Consider the following 21,411-nt stretch of genomic DNA (forward strand, 5'->3'; position numbering starts at 1 on the left):
AAATAAAGGTATGGGGCAACATTTAAACCTCTGCTAGTCGAAGGTTTCGTGGCCATTCACCCCGTATACGCTTCAATATGTTTGGACACCCCGCTTTAGAGCAACGTCTGGCTCAGAGGCAAAATACAGGCTTTTAGCATCGAACCACAAGCCCCCTGATGATTTTGAGATATGTTATTATGCACATCAGAAATCAAGTACCTGTTCAAACACTGAAAATGCTGAGAATACTGCCAATTGCTTTCATTCCTCACAGGGGACACCCCATAAAACCCCCTGTTAGATCATTTATGATGTACAGCACTGGGATTTGGACAATGCAGTGCTTTATATCCGTCTAGAGCACTGAGACCAAGGTTCCACTTCACTTGTTTTGGCTTTTACCTGGCATTTTTGGAGGCGTCTGGACGGAGAATTTTCACTGCCACCAGAAGAGGGCGACCTTTTCTCACATTGAAGGGGAACTCCAAGATGGGAAGGTCCTGCGGGTTCTCGATTTCACACAGGTGCACCTTTGACCCAAAAACAACAGGCTTTGTTTAAACAAGGCCCCGTGACGCCATAACAACCTGTATAACCTTTATGGCTCACCACAGCGTTCCACCAAAACTCTGCAGCAATTAGTTTAATTCTGATGTATTCCTTGGCAAACTAGTGTGTTTACAAGTGTTTTCTTCCATGTTGAACCAAATAAATACTTCCATTCAATTTTGTTGTTTGGTTGCAAAATCTGCGAATCATAGACACTAATGTTTTGCACATGTTTAGATTAGTCTTGTGCCAAATGTAATGGGAGGTACAGCCTTAACCCAGAATCCCCCACGCTTGCTACACATCAGTTCTTAAGTGCATTACCTCTCCAAACTGGCCCTCTCCCAGTTTCTCCTTGAAGACGAGGCAGTTGCGGGACAGCTCGGGCAGAGGCGTGGAGTCCGCCCCGGGGCTGGAGGAGCTGAGGGCGGGCACTGCGTAGGTGTTGTTGCCGCTGACCCCCTGTAGACTCACGATGTCCGCCTCTGCGTAATGGGGCACGCTGGGGGGCATCGGCGGGGACACGGGCGGGGACAGGGACGGGTATGGGGGGGCGCCGGGGTACGGAGGGGGCTCCTCACGGCTGAGAGAGAAACCCTTCTCCAGCTCCAAGTCCAGGGCACAGGCTGTGGGAGGAAGACAGGCCTTATATGCTTTGTTCTTGTAATGAGTGGCAGATGAGCAAATATAACCACCATATGTCAGGAGTGGGCGATGGAGCGACACAATTATTTCCCCATTTTCTCAGCGCGAAGAGTGATTTGATTTAATCAAGTGTTATTGGTTTGTATTGTCTTTGCAATCCACATCTTCTGAGAGTTTGTGATATAGTGTAATTGATTGAATCGTTTTGTCCCTGACTATGACAATGAAGATGAGTGAGTGTCTGAAGAAAGTGGAAGCCTTGTCACTATAGCCACATTCACATATGCGCCACCAGCAGACTAAAGTCCTCGTAAAGTCAGGATTTTTGGAAGAAAACCCTGACTTTGCCAGGACTTTAGCCTGCTGGAGACACATGTGTGAATGTGGCTTATGTTTAGAGCTGTTTAAAGGAACAGGCCACCGTTTTTACATACTGAGATATTCTTGTGCCTGAGCTTAGAATAGTTGATGTGTACCTGTCTGGTCTTTGTGCCCATGAAAGAGCTTTGTCGCTTCTAACTTCATCATGTTTTGAGCTACAGGAATATACTGGGAGAGGCCAATGATAACAACATCTTTGGTCTTTTTGCGTGACTGCGGGCACACAGTTTTTCCATACTGTGATATGTTCTTACCTGAGCTTAGACAAGTTGATATATACCTGCCTGGTCTTTGTGTGTACCTGTGGAAGAGCTTGGTAGCTTCCAACTTCACCCCGTTTTGGAGCTATAGGAATACATTGGGAGAGGCCAAATTCTAACAACATCTTTGGTCGTTTTTTCGTGACTGAGTGCACGCACAAAGGCCAGACAGGTAAGCATCAACTCGTCTAAGCTCAGGTAAGAACATATCTCAGTATGTAAAAATGGTGACCTGTTCCTTTAAAGGTAGGATATGTACATTACCCATCTCTGATCACAGAAATAGTAAGTAAATAGTAATACTGTATAACATTGTTAATTTATTCACAAAAGACATTATGTAAAAGTAGTTTATGTTTACTTTTCTGTACAAGTTTGTCAACCGAACCCCAGATCCTATACCCTGTTGGTAAATGTATGTCGTATAAAAGGAACAGGCCACCGTTTTACCGTACTGAGATATGTTCTTACCTGAGCTTAGACGAGTTGATACGTACCTGTCTGGTCTTTGTGCGTGCACTCAGTCATGCAAAACGACCAAAGATGTTGTTAGCATTTGGCCTCTCCCATTATATTCCTACAGCTCCAAACGGGGGTGAAGTAGAAGGGACCACGCTCTTCCACAGGCACAAAGACCAGACAGGTACGTATCAACTCGTCTAAGCTCAGGTAAGAACATATCTCAGTATGGAAAAACAGTGGCCTGTTCCTTTAAGGCAAACCATCCTGTCTTTGTCTTTTTCTAAGTGCTATTTTGAAACAGCACATGTGATTGTAACATACAGTACCCTATCCTGCTATGAATAATCTGCTATTCATCCAACAATGACTTGTATCACAAAATCTGACTTTATAACTAACATTTTTCTTCTATTATTTCATTTGAGCTCCACTTAAATGGACATTCTCATCTTCATTTAGATTTCTCCTTTCAGAGAAATCCAGCACATTTAACAATGTCTTCCCGCAGTTTCTCAAAGGCGCGAGCTTAGAGGTCTAACTTACTAAAAGATAACAGCACGGCTTTTCAGCAGTATCTAAAAGGGGGACTATAGCTGAATTGGGTCACATTCTGAAATAATAAATAGTTTTAATAATTTATACTTTATTCGAACTGACAAAAGTCCTAGTCCTAGTTACAACAACGTTATATAAATTTGACCCACAAAACAACTTTTCTTCAACAGCTTTTAAGGGTTTATGACAATAAATAAAACATGCATAATTTATTATGAATGTTATTTAGTAAAAGTACTTTAGATCCACAAAGTAAGTGATGAGAGTGAGTCAAAAACATGCAAAACAGGAAATAAAGTAATGGATGTTAATGAAGGTCCCATATTTTGCTAAAATAACTATTTACTGTTCATTAATTTGCCTTTAACCATGTTGGATAATATGTTTCCTTCAGACACATATATGGAGTGCTTTGATTTGTTTATGTATGTTTTATAATATCAACTTGTCATCTGCAATTTAAATAGAGATAAAATTATTTATACTCAAGTAATGTATTTTTAAAATCCTTTATAGACTGAATCTACTGAATTCCAGGGGCGGGTGGTACTGTCATACTTCATGAGGTGGTATTTGATGTGAAATGTTTGAGAATCACTGGACAAGACCGAAGCAGTTTATAAAAGCTTAAAAACAAAGGGTGATCTAAATGTTGTGAATCTGTCTGGTGAAGGTCTGAGGCGGAGCACTTCATGAAAAAGGAGGGGACCACCTCATGACAACCGACTGATGGAACAAATTCTTTTGAGTAAAAGGAGACTTTTTTTTTAATTTGTTGCTGGCCACAGTCGTTTTGTTTAGTCTAAGAAGTATTTAAAGGCTACTTTGTTGTACTCTGCGGTATTGCACTTTGGGGAAGGGATGACTTTGCAAATGCGTTTTATAACCTGACATTGACACATAGACACATTTTTGCAAAAACATAGTTAACACAATTATATTTAAAGGAATAGATAATAATTATAAACTGCTTCAGTCTTGTCCAGTGATTATCAAACATTTCTCATCAAATACCACCTCATAAAGTACAGACAGTACCACCATTAAGATTTTGTGGACAGTTTTTGTGATGTTTATATTTTCCCTTCCTTATTGGGCACTAACAGGAAGGGACATAGATTTTAAACTGTTGCTGTGCCAACCACATTATGTCAATGGGAAATGAATGAGTCACTTCCTGTCAGTAGCTTTAAATTCCAAATAAAAATTTGGATTTCTTTACTTTTCTGCCCAACGTTTCCTCATTAATTTGCTGCTTAATATAAACTTAAAATGATCACTTACAACAGATGTTATTCATCTAAATAAGTCATATTTTCAAAAGAATATTCTCAAATATATGTAGGTAAAAGCAAAGCACTTCATGCATGTTTTTGATGAAGGAAACATATTATAACATGGTTAAAAGCTTTAAAGTACATTTTCATATTCAGCCCCTTCAAAGTGTGTGCGAGTGCTCCTGCGGCCTATTCCAGAGCGGGCCTTGTCTCTTACCCTGCGCCGGGGGCACATTGAGGCTCTTTTCTGGAGCCCGAGCGCTGTTGGGGACGACTCCGGGTCTGGAGCCTTTCCTGTGGTCTGACAGGAGCAGGTGATAGGCTGGGTTGTTTAGCAGGAGGGCTGGGAGGCGGCGCACACGGACACACACAAGCACACGACAACGAGGGGGGAGCAGGCAGCGAGTACAGATGAGAGCAAACGGCATGACAACAACAGAAACAACAACAAAAAAACATTAGCGGGGTCTGGTTAGGATATTCATGACAGAGATTTGGCCGTACACAGCACCGGTTATGACTACACAAGGTCTAAACTCGGGCTGAATAAGCTTAAACTCAGACGTAACCATGTATAAACTAAACACTAGTCCTGAAACAGGTATGAACACAACCAGTGCTAAAGCAGGGTTAAAACTTGTACCGACTTGACTCAGTATTTCAAAAGTCTGTGTACGGCCCTGAACAGAGATGAGGAGATCAGAAGGGGAGGGAGCAGGCACAAAAACAAAACAAAAACACGCAGGCAAAATGAAATCAAACGCACACCAAAATCAAAGGATGGAGTGATGGTTCTGTTACTGGTTTTGCAAACTCACTCAGGCCTTGTAAACATGCTGCCCCCCTGTGGTGCGATGTAAGTCCGGGAATGTATTTCTTCACTGTCTGGAACAATGGATACTGTGTTCCTTTCCGTGCAGTATATCTGCTTGATTCACTTTCCACAGGAGGATGTTCGGTTTACTTGTTTATTGCTGGCTATCTCAGTTTTCACGAAGTTAGGTACAAAGAGAAACCTTTACACTGTGCCCTGTATTTGAATGACTTGTTCTGTTATTTTTGTGGCTGTGCGGCACATAAAAAGTACATTCATTAAAGAGGGTGTATACTTTTTTGCTGGCAATGTAGAACATATCTTAATCACTATCTTACACCTTGTTGGTTAGAAAATGCCACATGAATGTAAAAAATCCACTTCCTAGTTTTCCCGTAATCTGTTCTTTGTGAATAGGGTGAATAGGGTACCGTTACATTTTTTTTTCATACCGATACTTTAACGAGACTTGGTTTTCGATACCGATACCGGAACAATACATTTGTCCCAATACCTATGATAAAATATTTGTTAGAATTAGAAAACAGAACAATAATGTGTAGGAGATCTGCACATTTACAATATGGGGTTCATCTCCAAGCTCAGGAAATGTGTGAAAAATGGGGAATAGTTTTGGGGGGAAAATGGGGGGAAATTGTGGCAAAAATAATGAAAAATTGTGTAAAAACATGGGGACAAAAATTAGGGATAAATTGGGAAAACAAGAAAAAATGGGTAAAAAAAAAGAGTAAAAAATGTTTGGGAAATATTGGGTTAAAAAATGTGGAAAAATTTGGGGAGAATTAATTTTTTTTTTTTTTTTGCTGAAACAACCAAGGCACTTCCTGTAATGCAGTCCCTGGACAGCAAAAAAAACTTGGATCTAAAGATATAAGATTTTTTTTTTTGGTACTTGCTTTTTCTCCAATACCGGTAGCACCTTTTCGATACCATGATGATGATATCGTACAACGGTACCCAACCCAACTTGTGAAGAACCAAAGATTACTCAAAGATGCGCAAGTGGGTCGAAACACATCTCCAAGTATGTTTTAGCAGAGAAAACAAGCTCTAAAAAGTTGATTTTGCATAAAACCCCCCAAATTACCTCCACCAGGCTGTCAGGAAGCGAAACTCTCTTCCTTCCTTTTCCCTCCCCTGCACCTTTTCTTAAGTAGTAGCACTTTAACTTTGCTGCCATTTTCTGAAGAGACACTGCCATTATAACGTCTATTCAGTTTCAGTCCAAAACAGCTGGATTTCCTTCTTGAATTAAAAACTGCAAAATGTGTTACATGTGCACAATTTTCCGCCTTCCGCTGTTCTAATTAAGTAAGTCCATCTGTTTTTTGATGCCTGGATGTTTTTAAAATTTCCTCCATGTCATTAAAGTGTTCCCGTTTGCATATTTCCCTCACCGGTGCTGTCTCTGCTCTGGTCCCGCGGCCGCAGCAGGGCGCTGGGCTCCTGGTACTCGCCCTCCGCCTCTCGGTCTTGCTCTCTGTCGTCGGGAAACGTGTGGATCCGCTGGTACCGGCTCGAGTAGCTGTGAGTGTTGTTTATGACCACGTTGTCGGACGGCACGGACAGATGGACGCGCAGCTCGTCACTCGACAGACTGCCCTGCGCCTGGGGAAAACACAGAGGGAGAAGAAATCAGCCACAAAAAAAAAAGAATCACAAGCTGTGTTCGAATGTTGAAGAGGGGGTGTTGTGCTTGTTGCAGGTATTTGGTAATAATGTCACACATCTCTATCAAACTTTGCAGTTGTTTTCACTTCCTTATCCTCAACGTGAGCTGCCGTAAGCCCCAACCACCCCACCCCTCTTGCTTTTACCATCCCTGTGCAGCTGTTCCTATAAAGAGAAAAAAAAGGAAACCACAGGAGGAGCCTTTAGGGAGCTGCTGCTGCGCTAATAAGAACAGCCACTGGTGAAGATATAAAGATTACTCAAAGCTGCTCAAGTGGGTCCAAATAAAACTGTTTATGTATTTGATGAGAGATAAGGCAAACTACAAATATTCACATGATTTTAATTAATTGGAAGAATATTCATCTTATATTGAAAGTTTCATCCTTTTTCGTTTCCTACATAATCCCACGTGTTCATAGTTTAATATCTTCAATGAGAATCACACAATGTAAATATTGTTGAAGATTAAAAAAAAGCCACTAAAAGCAATTCCAAACTTTAAACAGATACTGCATTTGTTTTCCGTAAACTGCGTTCAAATTGAAAACATAAATGATCGACCATATTTTCAAACTGCAGACCAAATTTACATAGGCTCCACATGTGCTGTAAATCCACCTTTGAAGCCGGCCCGAGCGGGACCGGTTGTATAATACTTTGCGCTCACCTTGCCAAGGATCTTTTTCCAATACTGCCTCCAGAGAATGACAGCTATAACCGCCAGCAGCAGGAGGATGATCCCCACCAGACAGCCAATCAGAATAGCCGTGTTACTGCTGTCGTGTTTGACCACTGGAAGCCCTGCCTTTGGGGACACAGCGGCGAACTCCGGCCCTAAAGAGTAAAAGAAAAGAAACATTAATCTGAAGTTGTTCATCCTTTATCTATTTGGATAACCATTACTGTGGTGGTCACCGCTGTAAAACAATGATTGTTTTTTTATGACTGCATAGCTATCTTCAATGTGAGCGTCGAGTGAGCACGAGCTTTCCTGCGCCAGGCTGAGGGCTGATTGCATAAGGGTTTCTGCACATCTGATAGGGATTGTCTCTGAGTATGCAGCGCTTTCTCTATGCCACAGGGCTCCCTTTCTCTTTATTTACCTCATCTAATACCTGCAACAATAGTTCCCAGAGACAGTTGAGTCAGGTTTCTAAAACACTGTCAAGAAACTAAAATGTACTCTGTAAAATGCCCCAAAAGTGGGAATGCACTTACATCATTTTCATTCTAAACAGAGCCAGAGACGACGGGTTTTTGCATTTAATCAAGTGCATGTATTTGAGTAACTTTTTGGAGTAGTTTTTCCACAAAGTACTTTTTGATTCATGTTATTTTGAAATGACAGTACTCTTACTTAAGTAAAAAATGGAACACAATTAGTAAAAAGTAAAAAGTTCTATATCACTCCACCGCATCTGTTGTCAAAGTAACGCTAAACAAGTGCTGCTGTGAGGGAACTAGTTTCAGATAAAGCAGCTTAAAAACTGAAACAACAAGTGCTCTGGACTGATCCCGCACACAAAAAGCAAACAGCCTTTGAATTAAGCGTTTCAGTTTGTGGGACCACGGTGTAAGCGGATTAAACAAGTCGCAGCCAAGCATTTCACACTTTTAACCGAGTCTTTTTGTCTTCCAACCCAGTTAGATTGTTCTAGCCTTAACTAAACCAAATCCCCTTTCCTAATCCTAACCTTAACCAGAACCCTGGACCCCCTAACATTAACACTAACCTAATCCCTAACCATTTTCAAAACTAAAATATTAACTTAAAGCAGCACTAAGTAACTTGTTCATCTTAATAAATCCTTTTCGTAGTCCCTCTGGGGGTAATACAAGTGTTAATGGAATAATTGGGGGGGTCTTTCATCCCCCTGGTGTCTCAGGCCAGAAAACCACAGTTGCAACTTTGCTGCCACCAGGTAGGTGTCACCAATACACACTAATGGGATCACGAAGAAGAAGCTAACAGGCTAACGGGCAAAGCTAACTGTGGGCTAGCGCCACTTAAACAGTATTTACAGCCAAGTTTGAGTGAAAAAAAAAAGATCTCCTTTGATGTACAATATCCCTCTCTCCCTTTGTCTTTTCTGTCAGCGTAGTATTTACTCTCACGGACAATTAATAGAGTCACTGTGTTCTAGACTCTGCATCGTGCGTTAAAACTGTGTAATGCACTGCTCCTTATTGTTTACTCTGTAAGTATAATATCTTTAAAAATATATAGTTTGTCCTTTTTTTTATGTCTATCTTACGTCAACACTAAAACATAAATCAGACTTTTATGCTCAAACAGTAGTATTTTGAAGTACTTTTTTACTTGAGTAGCTATTTGGGCCACTACTTTTTCTTGATTTTAGTCTCTTACCCCCCACCTGCATTTTCTCTAGTTCGGAAGTACCCAAATCTAAAAGCTTCTGGACTGGAGAACAACAGTGTAAAGCTAAGGCCTACTAAACTGATTGTAACTTTTTTTTCGCATTGTCGCCGTGTTTTTGTCACATTTATGAAGTGTTTTTGTCTCTCTCTCTTTTTTTTTTTTTTTGTGGTTTCGTCACCTTTTTTGTCGCTCTCACTTTTACGTTGTAGTATTGTTGTTTCCCTGGCACATTTTTGTTGCTCTTTTGCTGCTTTTCCATAACTTTTTTTCCGTTGCTATTTTGACGCTTTTTGGGAAGAACCTTTTAGATTTGGGTAATACCAAACTGTAGAAAATGTGCTCGGTTCAGTTGGGGTTAAGAAGAACAGTTACTCTCGCTTTTTGTTGCTTTACCCACCTCTGAACAGCTTCCTCAACATTACGGTGTGTCAAAACAAAACTTCTACTTCTACTACCCATTTATCTCCTTTACCATGCTGTTGCCATGCCGTGACATCATCCGCATCCCCTCTATATCATGCATTCAGTTCCAATGCATGTTTTGCTAACAAGACAAACAATGATCATGCACAACAACATAGCCTTCCTTTGTCTTTGTCAGTTCCCATAATGTGGGCAGTAAAAAAAAACTGTTCAACCACAGCCAATAAAAGGGCCAAGCATGTAGTTCATGCCACACAAAAGCATTTACGACTCTTTTTTTCTGAAACCTGGTATTGTTTAGCCGAGTACGCCGGAGCCAGTCCCCTCAAAACATGCAGCGTGCGAGTCTACAGGATTCCAGGTCGTTTTTTCACACAGACATAACCTACAACAGCTCTGTTAGTCCTTTTCCTAAAGCTCTATATCTCCGTGCCCGGGGGATAAGTCAGTGCCAAGGATTCTACAGTCGACCCCTCCTTGTTGCTCCTCATGCTCTCTCGGTGGAGCCGTGAGACGATTTTAAGATTTTGGAGCAGAGCCAGAGCGGATGAAGCTCTTTCTCCTCCTGCACTCTCACCTGACAGGGTCCAGTTACCGGCGCCTTCGGTCGTGGAGAAGGTGGAGGTGATGGTGGGGTCTACAGGAGCGAAGGATGGACACAGGGGCAGAGGAAATGAATGTGAAGCGACCACAAATCAAGGAAGCAGAGATGAGAGAGTTTGAACAATGCCCCGTGACAATTATTTTGGTAATAAATAACTATTTTAGAGACAGTTCACTCAAGTCAACACCTGCACTGGTTATTTAGACTAGTGGACTAATATAGAAGACGACTTAAACTTAACTGCGAAGGTAAAGCTTGTGTATGACTGAGACAAAAACATGCTATTATGTTGTTTCTGTTACGTAGTTGAGAGCACAAAATGTCAGAATCAGAAAACTTTATTTATTCCAAAAAGTGTTTTGGCCCTTGGATTAAAACAAGTTTGCTCGTTCCTGTCCTATAATAGGATACCCATATAGACCTCAACTGCCCCGCCCACCTCGGGTCCTTTGCCGGGGTCCGGAAGTAAAAATCCCACTCATATTTAGCATTGACTTTTTGGAAAATAAGTGAATATCAAGGGTTTAAAAAACAACAGCTGCTAATCAGCTATGTGGTAACTGGTGGACATAAAACACACAATTGTACATTGAAGATTTATCTAAAACTTTACAACCCGAAAAGTTATAACCCTTGTACCGCCTTTGCTCTGCCCGGTCCCGTCAGACCTCGGAAGCTAAGCAGGGAACGGCCTGGTCGGTACTTGGATTGTAGTGTATGTAGAGTGTGTGAGTGGTTGGTGGTGATCAGAGGGGCCGATGGCGCAGACTGGTTGCCTCGCTTCCATCTGTCTACCCCAGGGCAACTGTGGCTACAACAGTAGCTTACCACCACCAGTATGGAGTGAATGACTAATGACTACAGTGTAGCTCTTTGAGAAACTTGGTAATACACGCGCAATAAAAGTGTAAGGCATTATTATTATTATTATTATTATTATTATATTATATTATAAAAGCATTTCACTGTATTTCTTAGAATTTTTCGAAAAGTAAATGTGAACTATGAAAGGGATTTTTTTTCTTCTGACAAAGGACCAAATGGTGGGCGGGACTGTTGAGCTCTACTGGGATTCTAAAAAATGAGGACACAGATTTACAGGCAGAAAAACTGAAACATTTTGTTGCCTACAAGCGATAATAAACGAGAATGGTTGTAAGAGCGACGGTTCCTGGCTGCTCTATGATCATTTGGTCTATTTATGCTTTTTACATCTATCTACAATGGGTGGGTTGTGATCTGTGTAGGGTGAATCATTCAAACATCAGGTGCTTTTCAAGGACGATAAGGAGAAGATAGAAAATAACACAAAGCCCTTGTAAACATAAAACGTACAGTGGGCAAAATTCACTTCGATGATCGATTAAACCTCCAGCAGGCTCTTTGTCAGGGCATAGAGATGACAAAAAAAAAACACAGGTGGGATTCCACAGAGATCATGTGATCCCATCACAACAACAGAAACACATGACATAGGCATACCTAAAGTTACAGTATGACTATGGCTACTCTACTTTTAATGCAAGCAAGGGCTTTATTTTGTTGTTGGCTTTGTAAATAAAGGCTGTTTTAAACTAAATAAAAGCATTCTGTTATGGTTTGTGTTTTGTTCCCCTCCTCTTTGTGTTTTTTTTTCCTTCTGTGCAGAGCTGGTGGTTGACGGGGGCGTGGCTGGCACATGCAGCAATGAGGCACACCTGGACTTGATTGGGAACCAGCCTACATATACTCTGCTCAGTCCTCTCCACACTGCCAGATAATTCCGTCTCAGTCGGTTGGTTCTCGCTCTGGGTTACCTCTGCTCCGTCCTGGTTCTACTTGCTGCCTGCCTGCCCCGTCGCCTCAGCCTCTTCAGTTTTTGTTTTGTTTGTTTTGGAATTAAATTGGTAAAACTTACCTGCCTCAGTCTCCGCTTTGGGGATCCTCCTCTGCAAACCTTAACAGAATTATCTGGCCAACATGGACCCCGCAGAGATTGAAAGTTTTAAGCAGGCTCTCGCCCTACAAGCATCCCATGTGGGCCAGCATGAGAGGACCATAAAGGAAGTTTTTGACTCACTCCGCCAACTTAACTCAAATTTTTCTGAGTTAAGTGCTCGTTTTGACCAACTCGCTAGTCACCTGGCAGCCAATCCTCCACCAGTTCAAGTTCCACCTGCTCCTGTTGCGGCTTCTGCTCCTCCGGATCATCAACATGCCCTGCCTCGAGAACCCTTCATTCCCACTCCCGCCAGATATTCAGGTGAAATAGGGTTATGTGGACAGTTTCTACACCAGTGTATGTTAGTCTTCAACCAACAGCCGCTAACTTACTCCACTGATAAAGCGAGGGTTGCTTTTATTATGAGTTTACTCTCTGGTAAAGCTTCTGCCTGGGCCGTAGCTTTAGTGAACAGTAGTTCCCCAGTTTGTAATGCTATGGATACATTTACCAATGAGATTAGAAGAGTATTTGACCACCCGTTACAAACAAAGGAGGCCAGTAGCCGGCTGCTTTCCCTACGCCAGGGTAGTGGTTCTGTTTCCTCCTACTCTATAGATTTCCGCATTTTAGCTGCAGAGACCGGGTGGGATGAGAAAGCTTTGCAGGGGGTGTTTTTCAGTGGTTTAAGTGAGGAACTCAAGGACCAGCTGGCAGCTCGTGATGAGACTTCTACATTGGAAGAATTAATTTTCTTAGCCATCCGTTTAGACAATCGTCTATCTGAAAGACGTAGGGAGAGAGCAGTTAGGAAGAGTATTCCCCCTCCCACTCTCTACTCTCATCAACCTCGTCAGCCTGCACCTGCCACTCACCTGCCGACTGAATCATCACCAGCTGCTCCAACTCCTGTTCCAAGTTCTGAGGAACCTATGCAGTTGGGAAGGATGAGACTCAGCCAACAAGAACGCCAGCGTCGCCTTCGCCTTGGGCTCTGCATGTACTGCGGTAAAGCTGGACACATCGTTGATCACTGCCCTGCTCTGCCAAAAGACCAGGCTCATCAGCCAGCGGAGGGGCGCTGGTGAGCCACACACCGACTGATCCCTCCTGCGGACGTATCCAGCTTAAAGGTACTGTGTCCTACGCAAAGAAATCCTTTCCCCTTGTTGCCCTAGTGGATTCAGGAGCAGATGACAACTTTATTGACTCCATGTTTGTTTCCCAATGTAACATTTCTTCTGATGCCCTTCCTGAGCCCAAGAATGTTTATGCTCTTGATGGGAAACTTCTTGCCAGCGTTACGCATCGTACCACCCCAGTTTCATTACTCCTATCTGGCAATCATCACGAGACAATTTCTTTGTACATTGTTAACTCTCCTTCCACTCCTCTAGTTTTAGGCCTCCCCTGGCTTAAACTACATAATCCACACATTGACTGGTCACAGCTATCCATAATTAATTGGAGCCTATTTTGTCACAGCCACTGTCTACATTCGGCAGTTCCCTCTCTTGACAGATGCACACCTGCTAATCCCAAGCCCATAGATTTGTCTCTTGTGCCAGCTGAGTACCATAACCTACAGGAGGTGTTCTCTAAGCACAATGCCTCATCATTGCCTCCTCACAGACCTTATGATTGTAGCATTGAATTGATCCCTGGCGCACCATTACCAACCAGCAAGCTCTACAATCTTTCCAATCCTGAGAGGGGGGCTATGGAGACTTATATCACCGATTCCCTAGCTGCTGGGCTCATTCGCCCCTCCTCATCCCCTGTAGGGGCCGGTTTCTTTTTTGTTGATAAAAAGGACCGCACACTTCGCCCTTGCATTGATTACAGGGGGCTCAATGATATTACTGTCAAAAACAAGTATCCCCTTCCACTGATTGATTCAGCGTTTTGCTCACTCCAAGAGGCCACCATTTTTACCAAACTTGACCTTCGGAGTGCCTATCATCTAGTCCGTATAAAGGAGGGAGATGAATGGAAGACGGCGTTCAACACCCCACTCGGACACTTTGAGTACCTGGTAATGCCATTTGGTTTAACAAATGCTCCAGCTGTGTTCCAGGCCCTTATTAATGATGTGTTGCGGGATATGTTGAATAGATTTGTGTTTGTATACATTGATGACATTTTGATTTTTTCTCGCTCTCTTCAAGAACATGTACAACATGTCAGACTTGTTCTTCAACGCCTTCTCGAAAACAGACTTTATGTAAAAGCAGAGAAGTGTGAATTTCATGAGAGTTCTGTTGGCTTCCTTGGTTTTGTCATTGAAAAGGGCCAGATCAAGACGGACCCAGCCAAGGTACAGGCGGTTGCTGATTGGCCAACCCCTTCCAATAGGAAGCAACTCCAAAGATTTTTGGGATTTGCAAACTTCTATAGACGCTTTATTCGTGACTATAGTAAAGTTGCGGCACCTCTTACCAAACTTACTTCTGTTAAAGTGCCTTTTGACTGGCCTGCTGAAGCAGAGGCAGCGTTTGTGAAACTAAAGGACCTTTTTTGTTCTGCTCCAGTATTGTCTCACCCAGATCCTTCTGCCCAGTTCATCATCGAAGTGGATGCCTCTGACTCTGGTGTAGGAGCCGTCCTTTCTCAGCGCAATGCCACTGACCAGAAGTTGCATCCATGCGCCTTCTTCTCCCGTCGTCTAACTCCTGCAGAGAGGAACTATGATGTTGGCAACAGGGAGCTGCTGGCAGTCATCGTCGCACTAAAGGAGTGGAGGCACTGGTTGGAGGGCTCGGCACAGCCATTCATGGTATGGACAGATCATAAGAATTTATCCTATCTACGTTCTGCTCGCAGGCTAAATTCCCGCCAGGCTCGCTGGGCACTATTCCTTGGCCGGTTCAACTTCACACTCACTTACCGTCCGGGGTCCAGGAACCTCAAGCCGGATGCCTTGTCCCGCCAGTTTGCGCCTCCTAATGAAGAACCTCCGACTGAAAATATCTTGCCTCCCACTTGTGTGGTAGGGGCAGTCTGTTGGGAGGTGGAGAAATCTGTCCAGGAGGCCCTTGTCAATCATCCCTCACCTCCAGGATGTCCTCCAGGCTGCTTGTTTGTGCCGCCATCAGCCAGATCTGTGGTTTTGCAGTGGGGCCATTCCTCCAGAGTCTCCTGTCATCCTGGATTTCATCGAACCCTTACCTTAATCCAGCAGCGCTTCTGGTGGCCCACCATGTCCGCTGACACAAAGGAATTTGTTTCTGCTTGCTCGGTCTGTGCCCGCAGTAAAGCGTCCCACCGTGCTCCTGCTGGTCTGCTTCGTCCACTCCCGATTCCACACCGTCCCTGGTCCCACATCGCTGTGGACTTTGTAACAGGCCTTCCCCCATCTGAAGGTAACTCTGTAATTTTGACCATTGTGGATCGATTTTCGAAGTGTGTTCATTTTGTTCCATTACCAAAGTTGCCCTCTGCCTTCGAGACTGCTAATTTGCTGGTTCAACATGTCTTCAAACTCCATGGCATACCACAGGATATTGTGTCAGACCGAGGCCCACAGTTCTCTTCTCAGGTTTGGAAGGCCTTCTGTCGTGCAGTGGGGGCTACAGCCAGTTTATCGTCTGGATACCATCCACAAACTAATGGCCAGACGGAGCGGGCGAATCAAGACCTGGAAGCGGCCCTCCGATGTGTCACTGCTCACCATCCGGTTTCCTGGTCCCTGCATCTCCCTTGGATTGAATACTCTCACAACTCCCTCGTTTCCTCTGCTACTGGTATGTCTCCTTTCATGGCTGCTATTGGTTTTCAACCCCCTCTCTTTCCAAGCCAGGAGACTCGAGTTGCGGTTCCGTCCATCCAGCAGCATCTTCAACGTGCTCGTAAGATCTGGCATGAAGTCAGAGCAGCTCTTTCCCGCACTGCTGCTAGGAACCAGCAGCTTGCAGACCGCCGCCGCTCTCCTGCTCCGGAGTATGTGCCTGGTCAGAAGGTCTGGCTTTCCGCACGTGACCTTCCCCTACAAACTGAATCCAAAAAGCTCTCTCCCAGGTACATTGGCCCTTACGTCATAGAACGGGTTATCAATCCCGCTGTGGTGAGGCTTAAATTGCCTCCTTCTGTAAATGTCCACCCTGCCTTCCATGTCTCCCTGCTGAAGCCTTTTTTGACGAGTCCTCTTAGCCCTCCGGCCGAGCCCCCTCCGCCCCCCCGGGTGGTCGACGGTCACCCTGCGTTTACTGTGCGGCGGCTGCTGGATGTTCGGAGGCGGGGCCGCGGCTTCCAGTATCTGGTGGACTGGGAGGGTTACGGCCCTGAGGACCGCTCATGGGTTTCCCGGGCCCTCGTCTTGGATCCGTCGCTCTTTCGTGACTTTTATGCCCTGCATCCCTCTAAGCCTGGTAGACCGCCAGGTGGCGTCCCTTGAGGGGGGGGCCCTGTTATGGTTTGTGTTTTGTTCCCCTCCTCTTTGTGTTTTTTTTTCCTTCTGTGCAGAGCTGGTGGTTGACGGGGGCGTGGCTGGCACATGCAGCAATGAGGCACACCTGGACTTGATTGGGAACCAGCCTACATATACTCTGCTCAGTCCTCTCCACACTGCCAGATAATTCCGTCTCAGTCGGTTGGTTCTCGCTCTGGGTTACCTCTGCTCCGTCCTGGTTCTACTTGCTGCCTGCCTGCCCCGTCGCCTCAGCCTCTTCAGTTTTTGTTTTGTTTGTTTTGGAATTAAATTGGTAAAACTTACCTGCCTCAGTCTCCGCTTTGGGGATCCTCCTCTGCAAACCTTAACACATTCACCTGTATTTAGTGCATTTTTTGTCTAATTATTGACTATATTTCCATGTTGAAGATGTTCTTATGTAGGCCACACTGTCCACAAGACCTCAGGCTGTGAAGACAGAGCCTCAAAAGACAACAGCCTCACCAAACCTCCATCATTAGGATGTTTGAACAGTTTACCATGCATTCATGATGAGAGGCAACGAGATGGTGAGACGAGATAGTGAGATTATTCCAGTTTCCACACAGTGCGGGACGTGGGCGTGGGTTCACATCACTGATACTGCCCTTCAGTAAGACTTAAAAACAAGGCTAATTTATGCTCAACAGAAGCTAGTTATGAGTTTGTGAACGGAGCAGTCACCGATATGAGCCTGTGCCTTTAGTTACTTATCCTTGAGTTATAATAATTTATTTCAAAACCCTATTTAGAGCAATAGATACAGACGGCATCTCGTTACAGAAGAACAATTTTCCACTCTTTTTTTTGCCATTTTCTGGTGGAATATGAACTTATTTATCACAAATAAATAAAGTCAAGTTTAAATCGTAGCCATGTGGATATTTTCTGACAGCAGATTGTTCAGTAGAAGTGAAAAAACTGTAGCTGTGGCAGGCGCTATGTAGCCGTTAGCATTAGCCCGATGCTAACATGAAGCATCAAGTTAGCATTCTCCGTTATTTGTGTAATTATGGGCTGTTGAACCACTTTGCTCCTCTCCATGTCTTTGTATCTTTATTTAGTAGAAAATTATATATATTTCATATGGAGTTCGGGAATTTCTACAGTTACCATGGAGATCGGCCATCTTTGCAGCTGCTAGCATACATTTCCATTGACTAATATTAGCTAAAAACAGTATAAAAAGTGGAGAAAAAAGCCGTGGAACAACTCCATTAGCTGCTGAGTTACCGCTGGTAAATACATCTAACTCCCTGTGGTGTCCAAGTGTTTTAATATGAACAATAACTCCAGTGTTTTAACTTTTAAAATCTCCATTTGTTTACAATTGCTGCTAATCCCATAATGCTTAGCGATATGACATCACATTCTCGAACTCTATTTCAGCATTTGTTAAAGTATTTTTTTAATAATGAAAGAAAGTTTAGATTTTTCTCCAAATTGTTTTCCCCCTTAACTGTTTGCAAACATGACCATAAATGGGCGATTCCAGAGATGCCGTCTGTATCCGCTTGTCCGCACGCTTCTCTAACCGCGTGAGAGCGCGCGAGAGGCGGGAGAACAGAAGGGCAGGGATGTACTGCTGTGAGGCGCGCTGTTGCCGGATGAATATAATCATAAGCCGAGCCCGAACTCTCGCCAAAACTGAGGAAAGTTGCCCCACACAAAGCTGCCGACGGATGCATTAAAAATCTTGGACATTTTGGTGTAATGCCGAAATTCCTCACAGACTTTTTATGGGCCTGAAAATGAGGACATGTCCAGAAAAAAATGAGGACATCTGGTCACCCTAGATGTTATGAATTATTCAGGCTTTTGAAACTACCTTGGGACACCTTCACTTTACTTTAAATATGTATGTGGAGAACAAGTAGTTTTCAGTCATGAGTTTCTGGTATGGATTCTACAAACAAGAAGGAAGGAGAAATTCTGGATTACCACCAGCACTTAATGTAAAATATGCTTTGATGATGAAATAGTATTAGATAAGAAATTAAAACTAAATTATAAACATGCATTGGATTTGTTCCATGGATCCTAAAGAAACACAGATAGAGTCTGTTTCTTTTAGTACAATACAGGCCTGGAGATTGCAATCATATGCTAAGTTATGCTCAGCGATTCCTGGCTGGAGTCCAAAGGATTTTAAAGCTTGTGATACAGCAGGAGGCAAGTCAGACACAGGCCTCCTCCTGGCTCCACTTTAGACACTGTCGACATGCTCAAGTAGAGCTGAGGGATTTCATTTAAAAACTAAAAAAAAAAAAAAATCATAGCAATTTTTGAGTTGGATTTGCGTTTTATATTTCAAAATGAGGATTCAGCTCACAGCGCACATGTTTAACATTTCCAGGACCAGGAGCGCTAACATTTAAGCGAAAAATGAAATCAGAATTGCTAAACGATGACAAGACTCGGATTTACTCGTTTCATACGCGACAAACCTTGCAGCGTTAGGCTCAAACTCATCTCTCAAGACAGACATGATTCAAAGGCAGGAGATGGGAGGCACAGATAAGCAGTTTTGCGAAAAGGGGGTCATGGGAGAGACAGTGGGAGGAGAGAGGGAGAGAATGACAAAGGCGAAGGCTGTAGACAGGGGGTACTCACCACTGGGGCGGGTGGTGTTGAAGGAGCTGGGTGTAGGAGTTGTGGAGCTCTGGTTAGTGGGCGGAAGAGAAGAACTGTTGAAATGTGGGACTTTAGGAAGTGGATCCAGCGCTTCATCAAACGGCTCTGGAACAGAAAAGGGGAGGACAGTTTTAAAAATCACTCTAACAGTTATTTAAGATGTTTTCATGAGGCATAGCTGACCTCCAGCTGCTGCCGTCAATACATTTATGCAAAGTACTGTGTTGTTGCTATAGAAACCTGATAAACTGTCACTTAATGTTGCTGACCGGCCGATCTCTGTTACAGCCGACTGATTTCGGAGAAATATCTAATTGCTATTTGTCTGGCTTGCAATAAAAAAACATTTTTTTCCACAAGATTAATGTGTATTCCACAATTTAAAGACAGCCAAGAGCATTAAAGTGCATGTGAGGTTTTAATGCTTTTGAAAATGTGACGTTTTTAGACAAATAACATCAGTTTCAAGTTCATCAGTTGCATCATTATCATTTTATTTCAGTGAAGCAGCAATTTTAATGAAGAAATGTTGGGCAAAATGTTACTTCTATTAGAATTTTTAAGCTGCTGACAGGAAGTGACATAGATAAAGGTAAAGTTCCATAGCAGTTGACCCATTAACATGGTCGGCACAGCAACAGTTAAAAATGGTTGTCCTTCATCTATGTCACTTCAAGTCAGTGTCCAATATGGAAGTGAAACTATAAACATCAAATAAATGGTCAAACTAAAGAAAACTAAAATTTACTAAACTAAAAATTCTGTCTAATGTGTCTTTTTGAAGCCGAAAAAGCTATTATTCCAAAGGGATTTGAACTTTCTACTTTAGAAAACTCTGATTTACTTAACCAAGAATCACATGCATTACAGAACAACTATGTTTTGTAGAGGATCCACATCTAAATCAAAATCTAAAACATAACAGAAGAACCGTTTTGTTCTTTTTAAGGAGATAAATGTGGAAAGAGATCCACGAGTTGAGAACCACTGCCCTGAGCCTCCCTCTTAGAGACACTGAGACTGGACATTTTGTTCTCTGAGGGGAATAAAGCTATATTACCTTAAAATACAGTCAATGCAGCTTTTCAAATAGCAATTTCAGCTTGATTGCACCTACGATTGTCCTCCAAACCTCTGCTACCTTCATTTTTAATACTAGACTCTCCATGAAACTGCAGTCTGTTTTATTTATGTAGAAAATGTGGTGTGCCATAACAAACAAAGAGCTATACAGAATTATATTATTTGTTCAAGTTTGGATCAAAACACGTGAAACCAATTAAAGGAGAGGGAAGAAACTAAATTTATTCAGACCAAGTTGCTGCCTTAATTTCCCAGGTTCACAATGAATGACTGCTGAATGCAAAGATAACTATTGTATCTCTGCACAGAAGATCTACGATTTGGCTGGAGTCTGATGAAGGCCCCGCTCTCGGCGCTTGAGGCAGCTCCAGTGTGGTATCATTCATCAAGGCAGTGGCAGCGGTCCAAGAGTCCGACACGCTGCGCCTTTTCAGAGTCAAATCTTTTCAACGACCCCAGGTACAAACGCACACAGGCTGATTCTTATCGCCGCGCGAGTGACAGCCCAGTTCAGCACAAAGGACACTTTAATTAGGCTCCATCTTGGCTGCAGAGCTCTATGTACTGTACGGTTCCAATCAAAAACACCGCACGCTGCCTTTATATTAGATTCAGAGGAAAAAAACACCTTTCCCTTTCAGGCAACACACTTTAAAATACCCTGTAAATGTAATCTCACACTAAAGGCGAGGCACTGCAGGTGAAACGGGACAAAAAAACAAATTCAGTTATAAAATTGAAAGTTTTGCTGTGGATTACTGACATAAAAGTGTATAGCAAGTTTTCTGTCATTTTATGTTTTCATATAAAAAGGCATTTTATGTATAAAAATGATGAAATCTAAGTAATGGTTCAAGCCAGGTTTAAAATTATGGTTTTATTTTGTTGGAATAGTACAGGAATAGCACAGAACCTCTGGCCCTCAAGATTGAAAGAACATTATTATGAAAATAAGAGATCAAATTTCTTTTACAGTACTCTAAAAATGCAAGAAATAGTGTCAGTATTTTAAAAATGCCCTGGCAGAATATCCTACTTGGTCCTACAATATGTAACGTAAAACAGTGATTCTCAACTGGTGGGTCAGGGCCCAAAAGTGGGTCTCGAGACGAGAGGAAACTTTTTTTCAATATTTTCCCTCTGAAACTGCATGGAATTTCAGTTTTAAAGGCATATCTACTGCTTGTTCAATAAAAACTTGTATGGGAAAACACAATACTTTGTATGATATATGACAAATATAGGTTTTATTTGGGCTATTTAGGCCTGTCATCCGAGGATAATGTTGGGTCCCGACTTGGGAACCACTGATGTAAAACT

At 42.9% G+C, this 21,411-nt stretch overlaps 1 protein-coding gene across 2 annotated transcripts in view; it reads right to left on the reverse strand.

The window, feature by feature from the left end:
* The window catches only part of ddr1 (discoidin domain receptor tyrosine kinase 1), a 95,667-nt gene that overhangs the window by 4,768 nt on the left and 69,488 nt on the right, over positions 1 to 21,411 (reverse strand). Inside the window, exons 10-16 of one of the 2 annotated variants that reach the window (XM_079561309.1) lie at positions 18,988 to 19,113; positions 10,001 to 10,060; positions 7,288 to 7,454; positions 6,344 to 6,554; positions 4,329 to 4,454; positions 856 to 1,157; positions 385 to 512 (exon numbers count right to left, since the gene is read on the reverse strand). In XM_079561309.1, the coding sequence (XP_079417435.1) occupies positions 385 to 512; positions 856 to 1,157; positions 4,329 to 4,454; positions 6,344 to 6,554; positions 7,288 to 7,454; positions 10,001 to 10,060; positions 18,988 to 19,113 (1,120 nt within the window). The remainder of the gene's footprint in view (positions 1 to 384; positions 513 to 855; positions 1,158 to 4,328; positions 4,455 to 6,343; positions 6,555 to 7,287; positions 7,455 to 10,000; positions 10,061 to 18,987; positions 19,114 to 21,411) is intronic. The other variant, XM_079561310.1, reaches the window with a different exon arrangement.

The sequence above is a fragment of the Gobius niger genome (genome assembly GCF_951799975.1).
Source record: "Gobius niger genome assembly, chromosome: 8".
Lineage (NCBI taxonomy): Eukaryota > Metazoa > Chordata > Actinopteri > Gobiiformes > Gobiidae > Gobius > Gobius niger.